Genomic DNA, 22,500 nt, shown 5'->3' with positions numbered 1-22,500 from the left:
TTGTCTGTGGGTGTGTGTGTGTCTGTTAGTTTGCGTGAGTGTGTGTGTCTCTGTGTGTGTGTATGTGTGAGTGTGTCTGTGAGTTTGTGTGTGTGTGTGCTTGCCAGTGAATCCTGTACACCGAGTCCCCTTGCTGCTCACAGAGCCTCTGTATATCATAATCTGCAATCCCATCATAAACAGCTGCCCCTTTGCAGAGAATATCAGATCATATGAAAGATGGATACTTCAATCAGTATCTGCTGTGTCCTTGTTGGGTCGTGGATACACACACACACACACACACACACACACACACACAAAAATCATAAAGAATCACACACACACAAACATTATCTCTTTCTCTCTCACACACACACACACACTCACTCTCAATGTCTCTCTGACACACACACAAGCAAACATGCACATCCATGCATGGACAAACACACCCAGCCACCCTCCCACCCATACACATACACACACACACACACACATACACACACACCACCAGGGGATTAAAGAGAGTAGCTGACGTGTGTGTTTGCTTGTTTGGTGATCTCTGTGTACATTACAGTAATTGAGACTGCATATCATGCATAAATGCATACCCAGTCCCTGCTGCAGCATGTGCAGACTAACACACACACACACACAAACAGTTTTCCTGAGAGACACGCAAACACACATCTTCACCGTCCAATATGCATCAGACACAAAATCAATCACAAACACACAAGCACACAGACAGACACACAAAGGCAACACACACACACACACACGCAAACACACATCTGCACCGTCCAATATGCATCAGACACAAAACCAATCACAAACACACAAGCACACAGACAGACACACAAAGGCAACACACACACACACACACACACAATCTAGCATATAGTCCAATGGCTATGATGAAAGAAGAGGTTCTAAACAGGACACAAAGAAAAAGGTGATTCTCCCCGAAAAACAAACAAGCAAACAAACAGGAAGAGTGTGCGGGCGGAGGGGTGATGTCTTGCCCAGTCCACCCCAGTCCACCCCCCACGTGGTTCACCCTCTGTGTCCACAAATCCCATTTGGAGGGGGTGCGAACGAGGGGTGCTGTTGACTGACAGGGCTCTGAATGTTGAGGCATTATCGCTGTGAAAAAGGATCCCCCTTCAAGCACCCGCCACTGAACTGCATCCAGGACCGCGGGGGATAGAGAAAGAGAGTGAAGGAGAGAGAGAAAGAGAGAGAGAGAGAGGGAGAGAGAGAGAGGGAGAGAGAGAAGGAGAGAGAGAGAGGAAAATAGACAGAGGGAGAGAGAGAGAGACAGAGAGAGAAAGAGTGAGAGAGGGAAAGAGACAGTGGGAGAGAGAGGGAGAGAAAGAGAGAAGACAAGGAAGAGAAGGGACAAGGACACTGAAAAAAGAGGAGGAGGAGGAGGAGGAAAGAAGAGGGGTATGACGAGGGAGAAGTGTAAGGGTCATTGGGGGCAATAAGGGATAGCTGAGGGAGTGGGGGGGTGCTGTTGGGGCATGTGTGGGCTCCTGGTTGTCCACTGGGGAATGTGCACCTGCAATATCTCTCACTTGACACAGGCAGTCTATTGTAGAGTCCTAACCCCCAACCACACACACACACACACACCCCACACTTCCACCCCCCACCCCCCGGTCTGGGCAGGGGCCAGGGGCCCGTATCGCATGGAGAGATCAGACCAGGCTGACCGCAGGACAACAGGGGCCACTGGGGGGAGATTGACTACGGGGCTTACGCACCGTCTGGGCCCAGGGAGAGAGGGGAAGAGAGAGAGAGAGAGAGAGAGAGAGAGAGAGAGAGAGAGAGAGAGAGAGAGAGAGAGAGAGAGAGAGGGAGGAAGGGAGAAAGAGGTAAGTGTGCTGGGGGGCAGAGAGACGAGAGACGTTGTGAGAGGAAGACAGAGCGAGAGACAGAGAGAGAGAGGTAAGGGAAGAGGGAGGGCAAGAGAGAGAGAGAGAGAAAATAACACAGAGTGAGAGAGAGAGAGAGAGAGAGAGAGAGAGAGAGAGAGGAGGGGGGGCAGGCTTCTTAGGTTACTGACAACGAGGAGAGGGCCAAGTATGCAGCCATGAGTCTGATGAGGTGAATGATTGGGGAAAGTAGCTGAGGGCAGCTCAGTGGCGGGTCCAGCCTGATAAAGATCTCTCATAATGACGGAAAAGGAGAAGGAACGTCTATGTTTGAAGTGGACATGAAGCAAATTGCACTTTTTTACGGCAAGACTTGCATTTTTAAAATAGATCTGACTTACTTTGTATGCAATGTGCAATGTATCTTACGTGCTTCTGTTTGATGCCTGTTGATCCGAAAGGGTTATGGTGCTTCTAGTGGAAATTAACTAAACTGTTCATACCCCTTTTTTACTTAAATACTTTAATTTAATTACATTAAAATAATGAATCCAGTCATGTATTTTATTTCCATCACCATGTTAAGCTCTACATTGAGGTCATACTGCCTCAATGTACCTTCACATGCTCTTTCATTTTTACATTTCTTTGAGTGATTTTTATGTATGTGAGATATGTGTTCATGTGTGTTTGTTATGTTATGTGGTTGAGTTGGAGGTCTGAGGAGAGGCCAGGGTGGGGGGAGGGGGGGGATTAGGGAACCTGGTGGGGTTGACAGGGGTGTGAGGGATTAGGAGGGTCCAGAATGGGTGATCCATCAGGAGCTAAACTGACATCATCCTCTCCTCCTGTCGACAGCTTCATAAAGGTAGGAGGCTGACCAGGCGTGTCAGTAGAAGACCATGCAGTGTGTGTGTGTGTGTGTGTGTGTGTGAGAGAGGGAGAGAGAGAGAGAGGACATGGGCATTAGCTGTTCTCTGATCATGATGACTTTGAGTGAGTATTTGTGTGTGTGTGTGTGTGTGTGTGTGTGTGTGTGTGAGTGTGAGAGAGAGAGAGAGAGAGAGAGAGAGAGAGACTGTGTGTGTGTTTTAACATGGTGCACCACTTCAAATAAATTGCCTGAATGATGAGATAATGCTGGTTTATAAAGAGAACTGGGGCGGAAAGAACGAGTGAATGTGCGCACAAGGGAGAGATAGAAGAGTAAGGGATCCACACAGAGAGAGGGAGTGATAGATCAAGAAAAAGAAAAGAGAGAGAGAGATCAAGAGAGAGGCTGGGCATACACCTCCGTGCCTCTCCTCCCAGAAGCGCAATTAATAAGGAAATGGAAACAGGAGGAGCTCTTTTCCCCCCAAAGGAGACCGCTGGCTTGTACAAGAGAGACCTTCTTTTGTCAATGGCCGGATTGAATTCTCGCCACGGCCTCTGTGCAGAGCTGAAGGCCATCTCAAGTGTCTCCCATATCCCTCTTCCCCTTCTGCGTGCGTCTCTCTCTCTCTCTCTCTCTCTCTCTCTCTGACACACACACACACACACACACCTCAAGGTCTGAAAGGCTAATCTGACTCCCTGCAACATTTGATCCCGACTCCCGTCTGGATGCCGACTTTACAATACTTCCTATTGATTTCCCCTGCTTCCGTTACCTCTAAGCTCTCCGCACGCCTCACCACGGCCAGTAGTTACTAACACACACACACACACACACACACACACACACACACACACACACACATACACCTACCTCTTCAGTCTGTCTACAGACTTCCACCAGTAGCTAACAGCAACATTAACTTTGCATTCACGTTATTATTATTATTTTCTTATTATTAAATTATTTATTTTGCTAGCGGGTAAAAAATAAATAGGCTAATTTTCCCTGGCTGTGTGCCAGAGAGAAAGAGAGAGAGAGAGGGAGGAGGAGAGAGAGAGGAGGGGAGGCAAATTAACTTAAGTAAACGAGTGATGGAAATGCTTTCGGAGTGACTGATAAATACTTAATCCCTTCCAAGTCGTTACGGGCTGCTATTGTTTGGTGTAATAAAAGGCACATTGTGGCGACGACGTCATGAGAAGGTGCCTGACCATTGGGGGGGGGGGCTCAGATGCCCTTCCCTGGCTCTGTGTGACTTTCAGCACGAAGCATTAAACTCCGGCAGGAAGTCATAATCGGAGCGCCTCAGGCTTCGACTCCGAGGCGACCGCGGAGGATAATTTAATAATCCACCGATTCCGATCCACCTCCAGACGCTGCATAATTCCTTAATATGGATAGAGGGAAACCTAGTATTTGGGATTTGGGAATGTGCATGTAAAGGTTTTGTTAAGGAGAGTGAGATATCCTGAACATGGCCAATAAATATGTTGGTACCAGGATACTAACTAGCTGTCACAACACCAACATACACACACACACAAACACACACACACACAAGCTGTTACATTAGGCAGAGGGGATGCCACGGGAGGCCTTGAAATATATTTCTATGTACTCTCTTATTTTAATAATTTGTATATCACAGCGCAGAGTTTTCTGATGCCAAGTTGGAATAAGAGCTAACCAGTGGCACATTTTTAAGAAACACTACCACAATCTTGGACACTTCACATTTGCTTTAAATTTGTGTCAGACAAGGCACTGTAATATCATGCCTTTGCTTTGTGGAAGCATATGTGGGCACTGAATTGTAGCCGAAGATAAAAAAAGAGGAAAAAGAAAAATCATCAGTGTAGGACCAAGGGGTGGATAATATGATCACACGGGTCTACCCCTAAGTGAGCACCATATAATAGAGTTTAAAGGTTTAGGTGACCGGGTCTAACCCCGACTGGGCTATACTGACTATTCCCTTTCCTTGTCGGGGTCAATCTGTCATCATGATTCCATGCTTTGGGTGAGGGGAATGGTGGGCTGCTGGGTTGGGTAAACACTGACATTCCCAAGCCGAGACGCAGGCTTTGGCTTCTCCCAGTTGTGTGGATGATTGAAACCAGGCCGAGCCTTGCCGACACACACACAAACACACAGCTCATCCATCACCATCCAGCGACTCACTGGACCAACTATCCAACTGCAAACTGCATCCTGTCGGGGGCCAATCATAGTAACACAACGGGTTCATAGGTACACTAGACCCTTATTCTAATTCAGCATATCTACATCCAGTTCTAATACGATACTACCTACTGCTAAGAGCTTTGTTCAATGACATTATAGCCTGGAAACTCTTGAAGGGCCATTCTGATTGACTAGTCTAGTGTGTGTGTGTGGGGGGGGGTAACTAAGAGGGACTTCGTTGAAGTAAAACATTTATTTGAAATGTAGCTAGGACAATGGCCGCAATGCTAGAACTAAACAAATGGATACAAGCAGAAGGAGCAGCACTGTACTGCCAAGCATTGATGAATTGAGGTCTGAGCAAGAACGTGTAAATGCATTTGTCAAGGGCAAAGACATTGTTTCCTTCTAGAAGACTTTGGGAAAAGACTCCTTGGCAATGTGAGAAGTGCAGGAATCCCATAGTTGTCAGTGGCAAGTCTAGAGGAGAACATCCAAGTTCCAGAAAGTAAAAGTCCTGCCATATATTCTTTCTACCTGTGCACTTAACACAGGTGATATCACTAATTATCTGATCATACCTGGCTGCTAATTAGGATGAGCCGGTTTACTAAATGGTTGGATCAAATACTTGGCAGGAATTTTACTTTCCGAACCCGGAATTTCTGCCTCTAGAGGCCACTGCTTTTAAGATTGGTCCAACAGATTCCAATGAACCGGAGATATATATCCACTATGTCATGTCCAGGGCTTATCTATGCGTGAGGTGACTTTGAGTCAGGTTATATGAGGCCACTTCAGCGGTCACTGCCACGCAAGCGCTCAAAGGAAAACACTGAAGCGCTGATTGCATCTGATCTGACTGAAGTTGACGTTAAAATGTCAAAACATAAAGAAACTTTCGCCAGAATCAGGGGCCACACCTTTCATCGATACCTGTCCAGTTATGATGACAGCCTGATTGTTTTGGAACAAAAAAGGGAGGAAAGGTAGGGGGGAAAAAGGAGGAAAATTAGCAACCGACATAAAAAAAAGCCAGCAAATCAGCTCTGTTGGTTCTGCTCGTTGCCTAAGACCATGTACAGTGTGGTGTTTATTGCCATGCAAATCGCCGCGCAGCCGAGGCGTGGTGCGTGTGAGATGGGGGTCTATTTGCATGAGAAGAGCACAGCCCCGCAGACAGGGGAAGGTAATCCACATCATTATGGAAAGCGAGTGGCCGGCTTCGCGGATGCAATCAGGACACAGAACACGCTGGTGGCTCGCGTCAATGCCTGGGGAATGCAAGCCAGCACATTCTCACCCCCCGCCCCCCGCCGCCCGCCCCCAGATCCCGTCCCGGTACGCTACATGCTGGCCCCCTCCAATCAATGTTGAGCAAGAGGAAGCGTGAAGGGAGACCAGGGGGCTTAGCATTCAGATGGGGCATTAGCGCGCTAGCTGCGTGATGGGACACACCTCCTTTGTGCCCACTTGTTGCTTTATCATTCCTGTGCAAATGTAGAAAATTGAAAGAGTGCCGCAGTGCTTTGTTAAGAACGGAGTCATGGCTTAGAAGTAATGTATAAATTATACTGCTATTATTTTCCCTGCTCCCCTCCACATCACTGCGTCCGACAGCAGCTCTGTGATTTTCTTTTGGGTTGATACAGACGAGCGAATTACATTACAGAGCACATCACGCTGTACAGGGGAGGGGTGTTTGTATGGATCTGTGTGTTTCTCTCTCTTTCTTATTCAGTGTGTGTGTGTGTGTGTGTGTGTGTGTGTGTGTGTGTGTGTGTGTGTGTGTGTGTACGTGCGTTTTAGGAAGTTAGGCGTTCCCCATTGTACACATGTTCCATCAGTCACCACCATTCGGATGCTCTTAAAATAAAAACACTACTCTAAGCACTCAATAGATGAAACAGCTAATGGCCATCATGACGACTAATGCTGGCATGTGGCTATTGTTCCCCTAAATAGCACTCTACTGTGTGTGTGTGTGTGTGTGTGTGTGTGTGTGTGGGTGTGTGTGGGTGTGTGGGTTTTAGCCTTGCACTAAACCCCAACCTCGTTTGCTGGTCTGTGCTTGAGGGCAACATGCTGCGATATTCATCACTTGGCTTGCCCGAGTCATAAGCATTAATGATAAGCTAATGTGTGTGAGCATCCATGGGCCCCTGACCTACCAGTCACTTTCAATCCTCATTAACTAGCCTCTCTAAACGGCTAGCATCCTCTGCTTACCATGTGGCAGGAGAGCACAGGATTGTTATCACCTGATGTGTTTGTTTGCTTGTCTGTTTGTTGATTTGTTCAGTCAAGCACACCCTCCATCATGGATGCCAAAGGCACTTCCGGAGGGCAACTCACCCAACTGCCTAGAGGACAGGAATGCTTAATGTTTGCAGTTAATGTCATTTGTATTCTGGGGACCGAGAGAGCACCTTTGTACCTTGAGACAGGGGAAAGATATCAAATAAATAAATAAATAAATGAATGAATGAATGAATGAATGAATGAATGAATGAATGAATGAATAAATAAATAAAATAAAATAAAGGCTTCAGCTATATTTTTTTTTTTTTTTATGTTACCCCCCTTTCCTTTTACGTACGGTAGAGGAAAAGGGACAACAACACAAAGGAGATATTTCTGAAACAGGAAGATGTTGTAGGCAATTAACAGAACCACAACTTAGGATGCAAATGCACAGTTGGCATGCCAACCTCACTCCATCACTACAACTAGGAAGTGCGGACTGGGCTTGAGAACAAGCAGAATGAGGTTTTAAAGAGGAGAGCCTGTGACTTGGGCCTCGTCCTGCAAAAGGAGGCTTCGCATGGCCAAATGTGACACAGAGAAGGACCTGGATTGGTATGCAGTCAGCTGGCCAAGAGGATGGTTTGTCCTTTAATTGTGCCTCCACAAAAATAAGGACAGAAAGAAAGAAAGAAAGAAAGAAAGAAATAATATAAGAAAAGAAAGAAAGGAAAATATTTACATGTCTTAAGAAAGGCCGTTCTTAAGATGTTCAAAGCACTCTGGCATTCTGTTTTTGTAAAATAACTGACATTCTGAACATTCTTCTTCAATGTGCCATGCCCTCTCTCGCAAGGCTAAGAGGATGCCGGCCAGGACAGCAGTGTCGCAGCGCGTTTAGAATTCCTTGGCCCAAACCTAATTGTCTGTGGGGCTGAGAGGAGAGGAGAGGAGAGGAGAGGAGAGAAGAGAAGAGGAGAGAAGCTGCTGCTTTGAATTCAAATGACATGAGAACACAACGAACCAAAGCCAGTGCAAAAAGACTGGCCACTTCTGCAAAGGTCACTGGCTTCTGCCCGCAGTGCAAACCAGGCTTCAGTCCATTTACCGAAAAATAGAGCGAAAGAAAGAAAAATAAAAAAACAATAAGAAATACTGCCCATTACGAGTAGTCGCTCTGAAAAAATGTATGCAGAGCTAGCCTTTCCATACACTTTCTGTGTGTAACGCAAAGAGAGTTGCAAAGTCATAAAAAAGTATTCTACAGGCTCTGCTGATCGTCTCCCAGTAGCAACAACCCAGGCATTTGTGTGCATATGCATTTGGTATGTACTTATTTATTTTCCTCGAGGGTTTAATTGTCCACGAGGACGTCTGTCTTTCTTCAGCACGTAGCTACAAAAACAAACTGCATCTTCACCTTCGCACCTCACCTCTTAAGTGTTCCATTTCACAGCTTCGGCATGGGTAAAACAGCACCGCCCAATTCTGCCTATGATAAATCACCTCTCGCTCAGATTTTTGTGAAACACTTCCCAGGCTTCAGTTGTGCAACTTGAGGTAAGGAAATCTGCATTACTTTAGGTCTTCAGCTTTAGGTTTGCACTTCATCTGTAAAGAGCAAAGCATATGGACACTATTCGACTGGATGCTAGACACTGTGCCTTCAGACCTACTTTTGTGTAAGGTAAAGCAATGGGTGTGGAGAACATGGATCCTCTTTGTGGTGTGTATTTGTTGTTTATCTAGCTGTTCTTGTGGTCTAGCTACGTCTGTGGTTTGTAATGGGATGACTTCAGAGCTGCCAACGCTCACGCATTGACCGCGAGATCCATTCATTTGATTGGCTCCACGCACGCTCACGCCAATCCAATGCGTGAGGGTTGGCAGCTCTGTGATTTATTCCCTCACTCTCCACCTCAAGCTAGTAGTGTGCTGAGCATTCTAGCTCAAAATGGCTGCCATTCATTTCCCAGGTACTGCAGGAGCTATACAATGATTGTGGTTGTAGGGACCCCAACCTTTCTTTCAGTGTAAAGCACTTTGGGTACCGCAAAAAGCAATCAAATTGAATGTGTTTTGCGGTTGTTGTTCTTATCGCTGCTTGTCTGCAGAGTCTTCTCATTTACTGTTTGTTGTCTGTTCTGCTGCCATAGCGTTTTGTTGACCCAGGTCCCGATTACTGATGCCTTAGGGGGCCACATCTTCGCATCATGTTGAGCCCGTCAGCTCTAGGTTCTTTACATCACATCAACGGAGGGGAAATCATCCCGAGCCTGACCTTCTCAACGGCCCAATGAGATGCCCACACAAGTGAACTCGAGTGTGCTCATCCGATGTGACACGATGACCAACTTCTGACACGAGGAATCTCTGTCAGAAGTGCTTTCCCGAAGGCATGACAGCACCAATGGCCACGCGTAATGAACTCTTATGGACATTTGCTGGAACTAAATGCTGACATGGGAAAACTAAATGTCAGTCAGACGTACAGCAGCAGCACTGTTGCACAAATGCCCTCTCCGTTCATGGTCCTCATGAGCTTTCCTTGGTCATCACCAGTTGGTTATTGGGAAAATTGCAACCGCAAATGAAAAATAAATCCTCCCAAATCATGCAAACTAGAGTAAAATATAGAATAAAAAAAAATTAAAATGGATGAAAACATAAATTGTACACGACATTAGATAATTAGTGCCTTATTTGGCATGATACTTCAGAGGCAACTGAACAAGTCTTTGTTGCCGTGGGTGATGGCTGTTTCCACCTCCGTGATTAAAGCAGACACGCACTGCCGCCATTATGCCTCTGGAGGAATCAGTTGCCACACAAGTGGGAAATCTGTGCCGATCCCTCTACAACTGCTCGTCCTGCTCGAATGGAGCGTGCCTTCATTTTTTTTATTCAAGTTCATATCCAGTGACTGTGTGTATGTACACACACACACACACACAAACACACACACACACACACACACACACACACACACACAATCACAGAGCTGATTACACCCACACCAACAGTCTGCAGACACACAGGATATGTGATCCAGGGTCTCTGTGGGAACTGCTGTGATTCATCTCCTTGTTTCACAGGGGGTTAAATAAAAGGATGCGCTTGCAGCAGCAGGGGGAAAAAAAAGACACAACAGCTGCAGCAGTAGAGTCCTATAAAGAGCTGAAGCAGCAGATTCACACAAGATGCCCCCTAAACGTGAGGAGGAACCGCAGCAACAGCAGCATGCACCCTGGTTGCAATCAGGAGGTATCCCATTCCCACGTGAGACATAGCTCAGGTCTGACAGCTCAGATAATGGGGGAGGGATGGGGTCCCTAACATGAAATACACTCTCTGTAGAGTAGGCAATAATACCTGTAATATGTGGGTTTGCCTCTGTGTGTGTATGCCTACAGTATGTCTTTGTCTGTATGTGTTTGTGTGTTTGTGTGTGTGTGTATGTGTCTCTGTGTGTCTGTGTGTGTGTGTGTGTGTGTGTGTGTGTGTGTGTGTGTGTGTGTGTGTGTGCACATTTGTATATCTGTAAGGGGTCCTAACTGTAATCTATAACTGGTTCCCTGAGAGGTGATTAACGAGGCTTTTTTTTTTCATCTGAAATCACACTTCTGCTGCTTTTAATGAGCAAAATCTCTGCACTTGCGGCTGTCTCTGTCATAACAACACCAAACACAAGCCCCCCCTCTACGTCTGGAACACGAACAAAAAGAACAGACGAACAATGCAAACATGACAGAGCCACTCTCCTTAAATACCTCAGCTTAAGACTATTGTTCCAGAGCGTTTATTGGGCATCATCTCGTGTCCCCCCCCCATCATTAGCCACACAGAACACTACCATGTAAATCCACACATTAACACACAGGGAGCCAATGGGAAGATTAATTAGTCAAATTTAGGGATGACAACGACGCCCTCGTGGCGGAGGCGGCTAGACAGGCACAGCGAGGGGAGGGGTAATTAAAACACTTCAGCAGTGCAGAGGTGCAGTCAGACAGACAGCAGTGTAGAGGTGCAGTCAGACAGGCAGCAGTGCAGAGGTGCAGTCAGACAGGCAGCAGTGCAGTCAGACAGACAGCAGTGCAAAGGTGCAGTCAGACAGGCAGCAGTGCAGTCAGACAGACAGCAGTGCAGAGGTGCAGTCAGACAGGCAGCAGTGTAGAGGTGCAGTCAGACAGACAGCAGCAGTGTAGAGGCGCAGTCAGACAGACAGCAGTGTAGAGGTGCAGTCAGACAGACAGCAGCAGGTGTGTTAGTTGTCGAGAGAAGGAATGTTACTTGTCAGTTGTGGAGAGGGACTGTGGCTTGTCAGTTGTGGAGAGGGGGACTGTTGCTTGTCAGTTGTGGAGAGGGGGATTGTTGCTTAGAAGTATCGAGAGAGGGACTGTTGTTTGTCAGTTGTGGAGAGGGACTGTGGCTTGTCAGTTGTGGAGAGGGGGACTGTTGCTTGTCAGTTGTGGAGAGGGGGACTGTTGCTTAGAAGTATCGAGAGAGGGACTGTTGCTTGTCAGTTGTGGAGAGAGGGACTGTTGCTTTCAATATGTGGTGGAGGAATAAGGGGAATGACTTTATAGTCACATCAAAGCAGAAATAGAAAGAGAAAGAGGGAGAGAGAGAAAGAGGGAAAGAGAGAGAGAGAGATGGAGAGAGAGAAAGAGGGAAAGAGAGAGAGAGAGAGGGAGAGAGAGGGAGAGAGAGGGAGAGAGAGAAAGAGGGAAAGAGAGAGAGAGAGAGAGAGAGAGAGAGAGAGGAGAGAGGGAGAGAGAGGGAAAGAGGGAAAGAGAGAGAGAGAGAGGGAGAGAGAGGGAGAGAGAGGGAGAGAGAGAAAGAGGGAAAGAGAGGTTGAAAATGTGTAACTGAGTAGATGTGTCTGTATGTGTTTATATATTTATTTATTTGGCATGAAACAAAGCCGTCAGATAAACTGAATTTCAGTCAAAGGAAGGTGGAAAAAAGAGAAGGAGAGAGAGAGAGAATGAAAGAAAAACATTTCATCTCCTATCCCCATCACCATTGGACAGGAATTGATTTGGAGGGAGCCAAGTGGAATCCTGCATGTTTCCAGCATGTTGCATCAGGCCACAGATGATTAGTACAGTTCGTTTGTCAAGACTACTTCCCTTGCTTTGATTTTTAACAGGGTTCTGTCTGTCTGTGTGTGTGTGTGTGTGTGTGTGTGTGTGTGTGTGTGTGTGTGTGTGTGTGTGTGTGTGTGTGTGTGTGTGTGTGTGGGTATGTGTGTGTTAGAAATATCTATGTGTGAACAGTAATGTACCTATGCGTGTGTGTGTGTGTGTGTGTGTGTGTGTGCGAGCGAGCATGTGTGTGCATCTGTACGTCCTGAAGAACATAATAATCATGTCTGGGTGTGCATATACGTGACAAAATCCTCCTGAACCAGTCCTTATCTATGTATCTATTTGAACATGTGCGATTTGTAAGTGTAAGTGTAAGTGTGTGTGTGTGTGTCTGTGTGTGTGTGTGTGTGTGTGTGTGTGTGTGTGTCTGTGTGTGTGTGTTAGAAATATATATGTGTGAACGTGTGAACATTAATGTACCTGTGTGTGTGTGTAAGAGAGAGAACACAGTCAGTTAGAAATATCTATGTGTGAACGTGTGAACATTAACATACCTGTGTGTGTGTGTAAGAGTATGTGTGTTTCCACATGTGCACAGGAGGGCAGCGAGGTGTGTTAATGTCTATATGTGTACGCTACACATGGTGTGAGGGAGTGTGTGTGTGTGTGTGTGTGTGTGTGTGTGTGTGTGTGTGTGTGTGTGCCCGTTTGTGGCCTGAGGGATATCTGCAGAGGATGGTCGACCTGCTGTGAACTGAAGCCCGACGGTACACACACCTCATGCAAAACAGCACACTCTGTTTCTCTCTCTCTCCCTCTCTTTGCTTAAACCTGCTTTCTCACTCTTCCTCACTCATCCTTCTCTCATCATTCTCCCTTTATTCCCCTCTTAATGCCCCATCTCTCTCTCTCTCCCTCACTCTCTTTCTCCCTCATTCTCTCTCTTCTCCCCTTTCAATTATCCATTATCAATCTCTCTCTGTCTCTGTCTCTCTGTCTCTCTGTCTCTCTGTCTCTCTGTCTCTCTGTCTCTCTGTCTCTCTGTCTCTCCTTCTCTCTGTCTCTCTGTCTCTCTGTCTCTCTGTCTCTGTCTCTGTCTCTGACAGCGCGTGTTGTGTTCTTATCATGACAAATGTCTGTCATTTCCAAGTGTCCTCTTGTCTTGTGAAGGATCCCGCTGGGATGGTGTGCGTTCCCATCAGCTTTTCCCACCCATCTATCCATCCATCCATCAATCCAACCATGCCAGCAAATCATAAAACTACGCTTGCTATTTCCTTGACAGTCCAGACGCACATGACTCTGTGATGAAGGACTGTCCGTGCAACAGCAGTTGATTCACCACCGTCTTCTTATTTTATAATTTGCTAGACTTTTGCTAGGGTTTTTTTACATCTCATTATACCATTCTATCTCTCTCTATCTCTTTCTCTCTCTTGTTACATACAACATAACTCACAACGACATAAGACCATAACACAAAAAAAAAACAATCTATCTTTCTCTCTCTCTCTTACTCTCTTTCTTTCTCTGATGTGGTTGTGTGGGGGTACGCTGGCACCCATACGTTTATGTCTCCCATGTGATTGGTGGGGAGTGTGTTTGGTGGGGAGTGTGTTTGTGCTGAGAGACTGGGCTTGCCCACACAGCGTCGGCTACATCTTCACCACTACCCACCTCGCTCTCTCTCCTCACTGCATTCTGTCTCCTTCTTTCTTTTCTGTTTCTCTATCACGCGCTTTTTTGCTCGCTTCTCTCAGTCTCTCCTTTTCTCTGAGGATGTTTAGTCTGGGCCCCCCAATCACTGGGAAGCTGACTTGCAGGGGGTAGTTGCAGGTAGGAGTGCTGTGTACCTCCCATACTGACAAGCACAGGCTTTTGTATGTGTGTGTGTGTGTGTGTGTGTGTGTGTGTGTGTGTGTGTGTGTGTGTGTGTATGTGTGTGTGTGTGTGTGTGTGTGTGTGTGTGTGTGTGCGCGCACCAGAACAGCAGCAGAGGAGCTCTGGCGAAGGTTTTATTTCACCAGAGTGCCCTAACAGGATTAAGCACAACTGGAACAGAACTGCAGCTCTGACTTCCAGAAGGGAGGAACGCAGAGAGAGGGAGAAAGAGAGAAAGAGAGAGAGGGAGAGAGAGAAAAAGAAAGAGATAGAGAGGGAGACAGAATCTGGTGTTTCTCTGGGTTTGGGATTCATCAGCCAAACTCTAATCACATGGATGTTAGGGAATGAGTGAATATGAGGATGGGAAGAATCAACATGGCTGTAAGGGGAACTCGCTGTCACACACACACACACAAACACACACACATAGCTGAAACCACAAAAAATCATTTTGTTGCGGGTGCTTGTTGTAAATAGCTGTAATACTTTCTCACAGGGAAGGAATGCTAGAATACACGCATACACACACACACACACACACACACACACACACACACACACACACACACACACACACAAGGGAGGGATGCTAGAATACGCAGTTGTTTAAAGGGGGGGACTGGGAGGGCATTTATCAATTCTGAACGGTGGAGAGTTTTAGCCAAGGCACACTTCACAGATATCTACATCTGCCACCAGCTCACTCGCTCAACACACACACACACACACACACACACACACACATTTGAGAAATTTGAGGAAATACAAAACCAAATATTGTCTACTAACAGCCCAGTGTTTTATCTCTGAGCCTCTTATTAAAACAGCATTGATATAATACACACTAATACACACTTGAATACACACTTATTTGAACTGTGTGTGCCTTTTTATTTCAACAGTGCTGGCGCCAGCCTCCATACCATCATGGACTTACTTATCAAATGAGTCGCCATCCCAGCAGCACAACCATTCTATCACTGTCATTTAGTCAGCGGGGAGGACAAAGTGTGTGTGTGTGTGTGTGTGTGTGTGTGTTCACGTCATATGGGCTATATCGAGCATCCCAGCACAAACACAGCCACACAAACAAACACACACACACAGAGAGGCATGCAAGAGCAGAGAGAGTGCTTGCTTTGATTACAGTGGTGCTCGGCAAGGAGATGCAGCAGCGTAGCAATTCAATTTGCTCCAGTTGCCATTAATGGTTCGGGCGCTATCAAATTAGCATCTTTATGGGCTGTTGCCCCTCTTCAGGCCGAGCGGGATTCCGACAGCCTCTTTTCCTTCTGTGTGCACGTGTGTGCTATCTATGCAAACGCACAAGCTCTCTCTCTCTCTACACACACACACACACACAAACTAAACTTGTAACTCAAGATATCTGGAGTGTGCATGTACATACACTTGCATGACACACACACACACACATAAACAAACACACACACACATTTTGCAGCTGCACACACACACACACACACACACACACACACACAGAGCACTTTCAATTTAAATTCAAATGACTTCAATTACATTGTCAGCTCTCCAGTGAGGAGGGAGAGGACCTGAGAACAGGAAGAACCGAAGAGCTTGGAGAGGAGTGGGCTGTCACCCCATTCCCGAAACACACACACTCACATCAAAAAAAAAAAATTACTGCATAAAGTCCAAACACACATTTGCACACATAAACACACGCACAACTGCATGCAACCTTAAACACACACACACACACACACACACACACTTACCGAGTGCCAGCGGAGCCAGGACACAGGCGAGGAGGAGAAAGCGTCCGCTCCACATGGCCCCCTCCCCTCCGCGACACATCCCCCCCAAACGCTGAGCCTTCACTGGGTTGAGCCCCAAAAGCACTGGTCCCCTGGCAGAGCTTCCTGGTTCCTGGTTGCTGAGGCTCTCAGTTCCACTCAGGTCCTCTTGCAGTCTCACTCACGGTTTAAAAAAAAAAAAAAAGAAAAAAAAGAATTCACAGCTGCGGAGACAGAAGAGAAAGAAAAATGGGTCATTTTACCTCATATCACACTGAAGGATACAACTCTAGTGAAGTTGGTTCGATGCATGATTCAGTCATGTTTTATCTTGGCTATACACGCACACGCACACGCACACACACACACACACACACACACACACACACACACAGACAGACACAGACACAGACACACACACACACACAGAGACACCGATATCTGGCCATTCAAAGTACAATATATTTCAAAATGCATCCACTCATCAAATAATCAATCCCAGTAATTCACTGTTTGTCACAAGAACAAGAACAACAGAAGCAAAATGCGAGGAGTGGATCTCAGCCAGGCGTAGCAGAGTAATAATCCTCAGAGAAAGAGAATCGCGCAGAACAGAAACTCTCCACGGCCTCGACCTGTCAACACACACATTAGCCGCGCTGGGCCGTGAGAAGTGATCCGCTTCCTACACCGCGAGGCCGGGGCGGCGTGAGCGTTGCGTAGCTCAATGCGGCGATGACGACTGGGGCCTGACCTCAAGCGAGAGGAATGCGTCCTTCGTTTGCGTTTACATACGCGGTTCGCATCGATGGGCGATGACAAGCACGGACAGTCTTGTGTAACGGATGCCAGCTAGCTTAGCTGTGCTTGTGGAACGTTGGTAAACCTCACTTCCCGACGCCTCAAGAGTGCTGCTGGCATGCGAGCTAGTAGCCTGGGCTATTGGCTCAATTGTTAGTGCGCTCGCCTCCCGATCCGAGGTGCTGCTGTTCGCGGGTTCGAGTCCGGGCGTGTGCAGGGCTGAATCGCGCAGGTTCAACACAACGCAGGTTACACTTGGATCAGACCGGATCGAACATGTGGTTTAGTGACGCATGTTGTAACCCTGGACATGGTGAGTGAAGTGTCCTCTCATCGAGTCAAACAAAAGAAAGAGACAAACACACACATACACACACACACGCACGCAGACACACACACACACACACACACACACCCAGAAACTCACTGTATGACTCAGAAGAGTGAAGTGCAAAAAAGGGAACACTCACAGGCTGCAGTGTCGGTCAGACAAAGTTGTCATTGTGGATCTACCATTGATGACATGACAGAGCTATTCAGAAGTTAATCTCTATTCCCGGCGAGTCCTCCAAACTCCCGTAATATGGGATTAAGTCAGCATGTGGAAGTGCGGAGAGATCGGATGAGGAGGCAGATTGTCCGGAGCTTATGTGACTGAATGGGATTGGGGGGGAAAAACAATTCCACCCCACTTGTTTATCCCCCTTCCCTTTTTCCCCTGTCCAGATGTTGAAAAGTGCCTACTTGAGATAGACACTTAATGCTGGGCTTCTTGTCACGCTTAATCCAATCAGAATTGAGTTTTCTGAGGCGAGTGTTGGTTCAGAGAACATAGGGTCACCCTGGGGACGGGGTTACTGTCAAATATCAAAGTGCCATTATGCTTTTCAACACCCCCTGTAACAACCCCCACCCCTACCCCACGTGCGCACACACACAATCCCAAACCTGTTTCCCTTACACTCCCTCACACACACACACACACACACACACACACACACACCAAACCCTTTCCTTCCTTCCTTCCATTCTCAGATTCCATCTTTTTTCCATCTCTCACCTCTCCCACAGGTCTGTTTTTCTTTACGAGTCGCATTCCTATAAATCAACACTGCCCCGTCTCAGGTATGCTGCTTGCTCGGGAAAAAAGTGGGAAAAAAAAAAAATGTCGTGTGAATGGCAGCCTCGGCCTTAAACGTAACCGGACTCCGAGCTCCGAGGGTTGATGAGATTGCAAAAGCAGGTCCCAGGACCGTTGAGAGGGACTGTTCAGAGGGACCGTTCAGGTCAGGGTCTCAAACACCTCACAGGGAGGCTACCACGGGCACTTAACTGAAGCGTTGCGTTCGCGTAGCGTACGCTGCAATAACTATAATCAATGTAATGGAACTGGCTACACCAGACGTGATAACGGCACGTATCTTCGAAAAATTAGACCAGTCCTCTAAAACTATTTTTACGCTCCGCAAACGGAGAACTACACTTGCGGACCATGAGTAGCGCAGGCCTAACGGCTATTCAGTCACTCAAAACCCTTCCCAACCCTCTCCAATTCTCTTTGATCCCAGTCAGTGAGTAAAAGATGGTTCAGTGATCGATGTTGAAATGGCCTCCGTATTATTCGATGTCCACGCCGCGCTCCCACATTCCATATAGGATGGCGATAATGAACTGGGATTGTGGGCAGCCTGGAAATAAGCCGGTGACGGGGGAATAATCCGCACGTAATGGATTTTAAGTATATCCTGTCTACCTGAGGACTCCGTGGAGTCGTTAGCAGACAGAGAGAGACAGGCAAGGGACCTGAGCGCCTCCAGTGACAAGAAAGACAAGAGTTTAAAATAGGTCTCTGAAACTAAGGGACCTGAAAAAGAATGAGGGAGAGAAGAGAGAAAGAGAGAGAGAGAGAGAGAGAGAGAGAGAGAGAGAGAGAGAGACAGGGAAGGAGGGGGGTGGGTAGCCAAATATAGAAGAAAAAAAACTGAGATGATAATGTGAGGAGACACACTATCTGGTCAAAGTCTTCTGTTCTCAGCACGGTGATGAGGTCTCTTTTTTTCCTTCTTCCTTTTTTATTGTGTTTGTTCTTCACAAGAACTGTCTTGGGCTCAGCCTCAGGAGCAGCACTGACCGGTCTTGGGCTCAGCCTCAGGAGCAGCACTGACCTGTCTTGGGCTCAGCCTCAGGAGCAGCACTGAACTGTCTTGGGCTCAGCCTAAGGAGCAGCACTGAACTGTCTTGGGCTCAGCCTCAGGAGCAGCACTGAACTGTCTTGGGCTCAGCCTCAGGAGCAGCACTGAACTGTCTTGGGCTCAGCCTCAGGAGCAGCACTGAACTGTCTTGGGCTCAGCCTCAGGAGCAGAGAAACACCAAACGGAACCGTGAAGGGGCGAGATCCACAAACACAGAAATGTCCCTTTCACTTTGTGTCAGGCTGTGTGTGTGTGTGTGTGCGTGTGCGTGCGTGCGTGCGTGCGTGTGTGTGTGCGTGTGTGCATGTGTATGTATGTGTTTCTTTGTGTGTGTGTGTGTGTGTGTGTGTGTGTGTGTGCGCTTGTGTATGCGCGTGTGTGTGTGTGCGTGTGTGCGTGCGTGCATGTGTTTGTGTGTGTGTGTGTGTGTGTGTGTGTGTGCATGTGTATGTATGTGTGTGCGTGTGTGCGTGCGTGTACGTACTCATGTGAGTCAGACAGCACTCTACACAGGAACATGGTTAAAACTTTCCTCTGAGTGTGAAATCACTGAGCAGTCTTCAAATGTGGTAACTGATGCATGGAGATAATGATCTCTTTTTCTTTTCTATGGTGTTTTCAAAATGTTCCTTCTCTAAAATTGTCGCTCCCCCCCCTCCCCCGTGTCTCTCACACAAACACACTCTTTTGTGATTTCTCCAACACCGTGGCCGTTAGAGCCGCTCCTTTTCTTTTGCGTGCAGAATTGGAGCGTCTGGTCCTTGAGGGTAAGACAGATGCTTTTCGCATCTCACTATTTAGAGAGTATGTACGTGTACCATACATACAATATGTATGACACAAGGTTACATTTGCCTTAACCAAAGCCATAGGTAAGTAAGTAATTTATAACATGAAACTAAGGGACAGACCAAAAAAACAAGAATGTGAGTGGCCAATCTTTCTATTTCTCTAGTTCAGGGATTCCCAATCTGTGGTACGTGTATGTGTTATTTTAAAAAAAAATCTTAAGCCTATGTTTTCTTTGTTCTTTGTGTTTCATTATGTTGTTCTCCACCCTGTTTTTTTTTTTTTTAGTGGGAGGGTAGGGCGGCTAATTAAACATGATGCCTGGAATGCATCAAAAGAATGTGTTACGTTTTTATGTGTCGGATGATGGGGGTACGTGAGCCGAGTCAGGTGTAGGTGGTGGTATGCAGGAAAAAGAGTTTGGGAATCACAGCTCCAGTTACCATTACCCCCCTACCCTCCAATACACAAATGCACACACACACACCACGACTATCACCACAATGCCATAATCTTTTTCTGTTCCATGCAATCAAGAGCAAACTTTTTTTTTAATCAGTGTGTTTTTGGGGCATTAATTCGGCATTCAGCTCATGTCAAAGGTTTTCGACGAATCCTGATAGCTTTAATTAATTGGAGTGTTCATGCTCCGTCTGCCTGAGGAACAGAAACAAAGCACACACACACACACACACACACACACACACACAAGCACGCACGCACGCACACACACACACCCAGTTGGCAACTGTCTAGAAAGAAGTGTGATGTGTGAGCAATAAGACAATTGCCTTACTACTGAAACATCGCCTTTAGACAAAAGGGACCTGCTGTTAGACTCGAGAAAGAGGTCGAGAGAGAAAAGAGGAGAGGAACACTCGTTTCTTGCTTTGCTCCGTATGATCAAACACCAGCAGGCCATTCCAGCTCCTGCTGAGGCCGAACATCAACGTGACCGTGATGCCAAATGGACGGATGGTTGGCCCATGGACCTTGAATGAGAGTATCGATCGTCACACAAAACCAATACGTCTGCTTCGATGCTGCTCGCCCAAACCTAGAGTGGGGTTTCCCCTAATCCCATTTCACTTTCATTTGAGTGGAACGGAAAAAAAAAATCAAAACGTGGAAAGGTCAAGAAGTGGTAAAAAGAAAGAGAACAGGATGAAGTGACAATACTGCTGTCGAGTTTCTGATGGAGTTATAAAACGCATCTCCGAGCGATTTCTCACGTGCGGAGAGCAGCAATTAGCAAACAAAAAAGCGGACGCGGTAACGAGATGCATCGGCAGCAGAGTGTAACGAACGACATTTTGACTCCAATCCCGTCTTGCGAGCGCAACCCAAAACTGCGCCAATCAGCGGGATCAGGAAACGCACTTGTCGGTGTCCAGCCGATCTGTCCACATCAAGATAAGTATCTCCCCCGGGACAACCGGACGTATTGACAGGTGGAGCTTTATCTCAATCCAGGAATTGATACTATGCAAATGGAAATGCGCTCACATGGGGGATTCAGGAGGTTAATCTAGATGGGGTTAATCTAGGGGGATTAAAAACAGCTTCACCACATTTTAAAAGCATTTGATGCTTACAACTTCTTTAAAGTACTACGTAGGCATTACACAATATTCAACATACTGGTGGCCCACTTAGTGCTAAGGGGGTACCCAATTCGTCTGAAACATTCTCCATATTGTAAATGAATGTAGCATCAATGCAAATGAGTTTGAAGTTGTTATCTTGCATAACATCTTGCCTATTAGGGTAGCATTGTGCACAACTATGCTGAGTTGCATTCAGGCAAGTTTTAATGTCTACGGCTTACTGTATATGCACACAGAAACCCGAGGAGTACCAACAACTCCGGCAAGCAGGAGGAACTCAACACCTGTGTGTTTTCATGACACACTAGCAGGAGGCAAACTGAAAGACTCTTCACGATCTTGGGTGGAGGTTATAGCTCAGTATAAATAAATAACAACAATGTACTGTAGTGACACACTTATCAGATGTGTGGTGACACCTGACAAAATGGTTAAGGTGTGCGTGCATGTGTGTGTGGGGGGGTCATTTTACAACAGATGTGAGAGAACTGCTGCTAAACTAGAGTTTGCCATTTCACTGGCCAAGCCCCAGCCAGACACACACAAACACACACACACACACACACACACACACAGCAGTAAATACCTAGACTATTTCATTGTGTTGATCACAGTGTTCATGAACTTCTTTTCATCATGCTTAACTATGGACAGTCATGTGGTGTGTATTGGTAGTTCTCATTACCTTCCAGATTCTTTGCTTTTTCTCCCTCTACTAAGTCAAACCCTTTAAAGCCGTTGGAAGCGGACAACCCCAAATGACCCCCTCCCCTACTCCAATAATGAGCTTCCCTATTAAACGATGTGAGATATATTATGCAAACACCGAGAGGTCAGAGAGGTGCCCCTAACAAAACTTTGACAATATTAAAAAAAGTAAGTAAGGGAAGTAGCCTGCTACTTGAAGACGAATAAAAAAAAAAGTCTCGACTCGTCTTGACTCTCCCGAGACAAGATCCCAGCAAAACCATCACAGATGTCCCTTGCTGCTGCTTCCCAGGCTACAGTAGGCATGATACCTCATGCAGCGGAGAGATAAGAGTCAGAGCAGAGGTGTGTCCACCACCTATGGCGTGTCTGGCATTGTCAGGCGAGCGGTTTCTCCTCTCTGTGCTTTCATTAAACTGGGCTGAGCTGATGGGCCGCACAATGCAAACAAACCAAGTGCAACCCGATCCACTGGCTTATCTGATGG

The 22,500-nt window shown here is 46.7% G+C and overlaps 1 protein-coding gene across 1 annotated transcript in view; it reads right to left on the bottom strand.

The window, feature by feature from the left end:
• LOC125289129 (adhesion G protein-coupled receptor L3-like) overlaps nucleotides 1-22,500 on the bottom strand; it is a 294,210-nt gene that overhangs the window by 195,434 nt on the left and 76,276 nt on the right. The window contains exon 3 of the mRNA XM_048235824.1: nucleotides 15,899-16,140. Within this exon, the coding sequence (XP_048091781.1) occupies nucleotides 15,899-15,977 (79 nt within the window). The 5' untranslated portion in view covers nucleotides 15,978-16,140. The remainder of the gene's footprint in view (nucleotides 1-15,898; nucleotides 16,141-22,500) is intronic.

Source organism: Alosa alosa, chromosome 24 (assembly GCF_017589495.1).
Source record: "Alosa alosa isolate M-15738 ecotype Scorff River chromosome 24, AALO_Geno_1.1, whole genome shotgun sequence".
NCBI classification, from domain to species: Eukaryota; Metazoa; Chordata; class Actinopteri; order Clupeiformes; family Clupeidae; genus Alosa; species Alosa alosa.
This window is presented reverse-complemented; position numbering and strand designations above follow the sequence as displayed.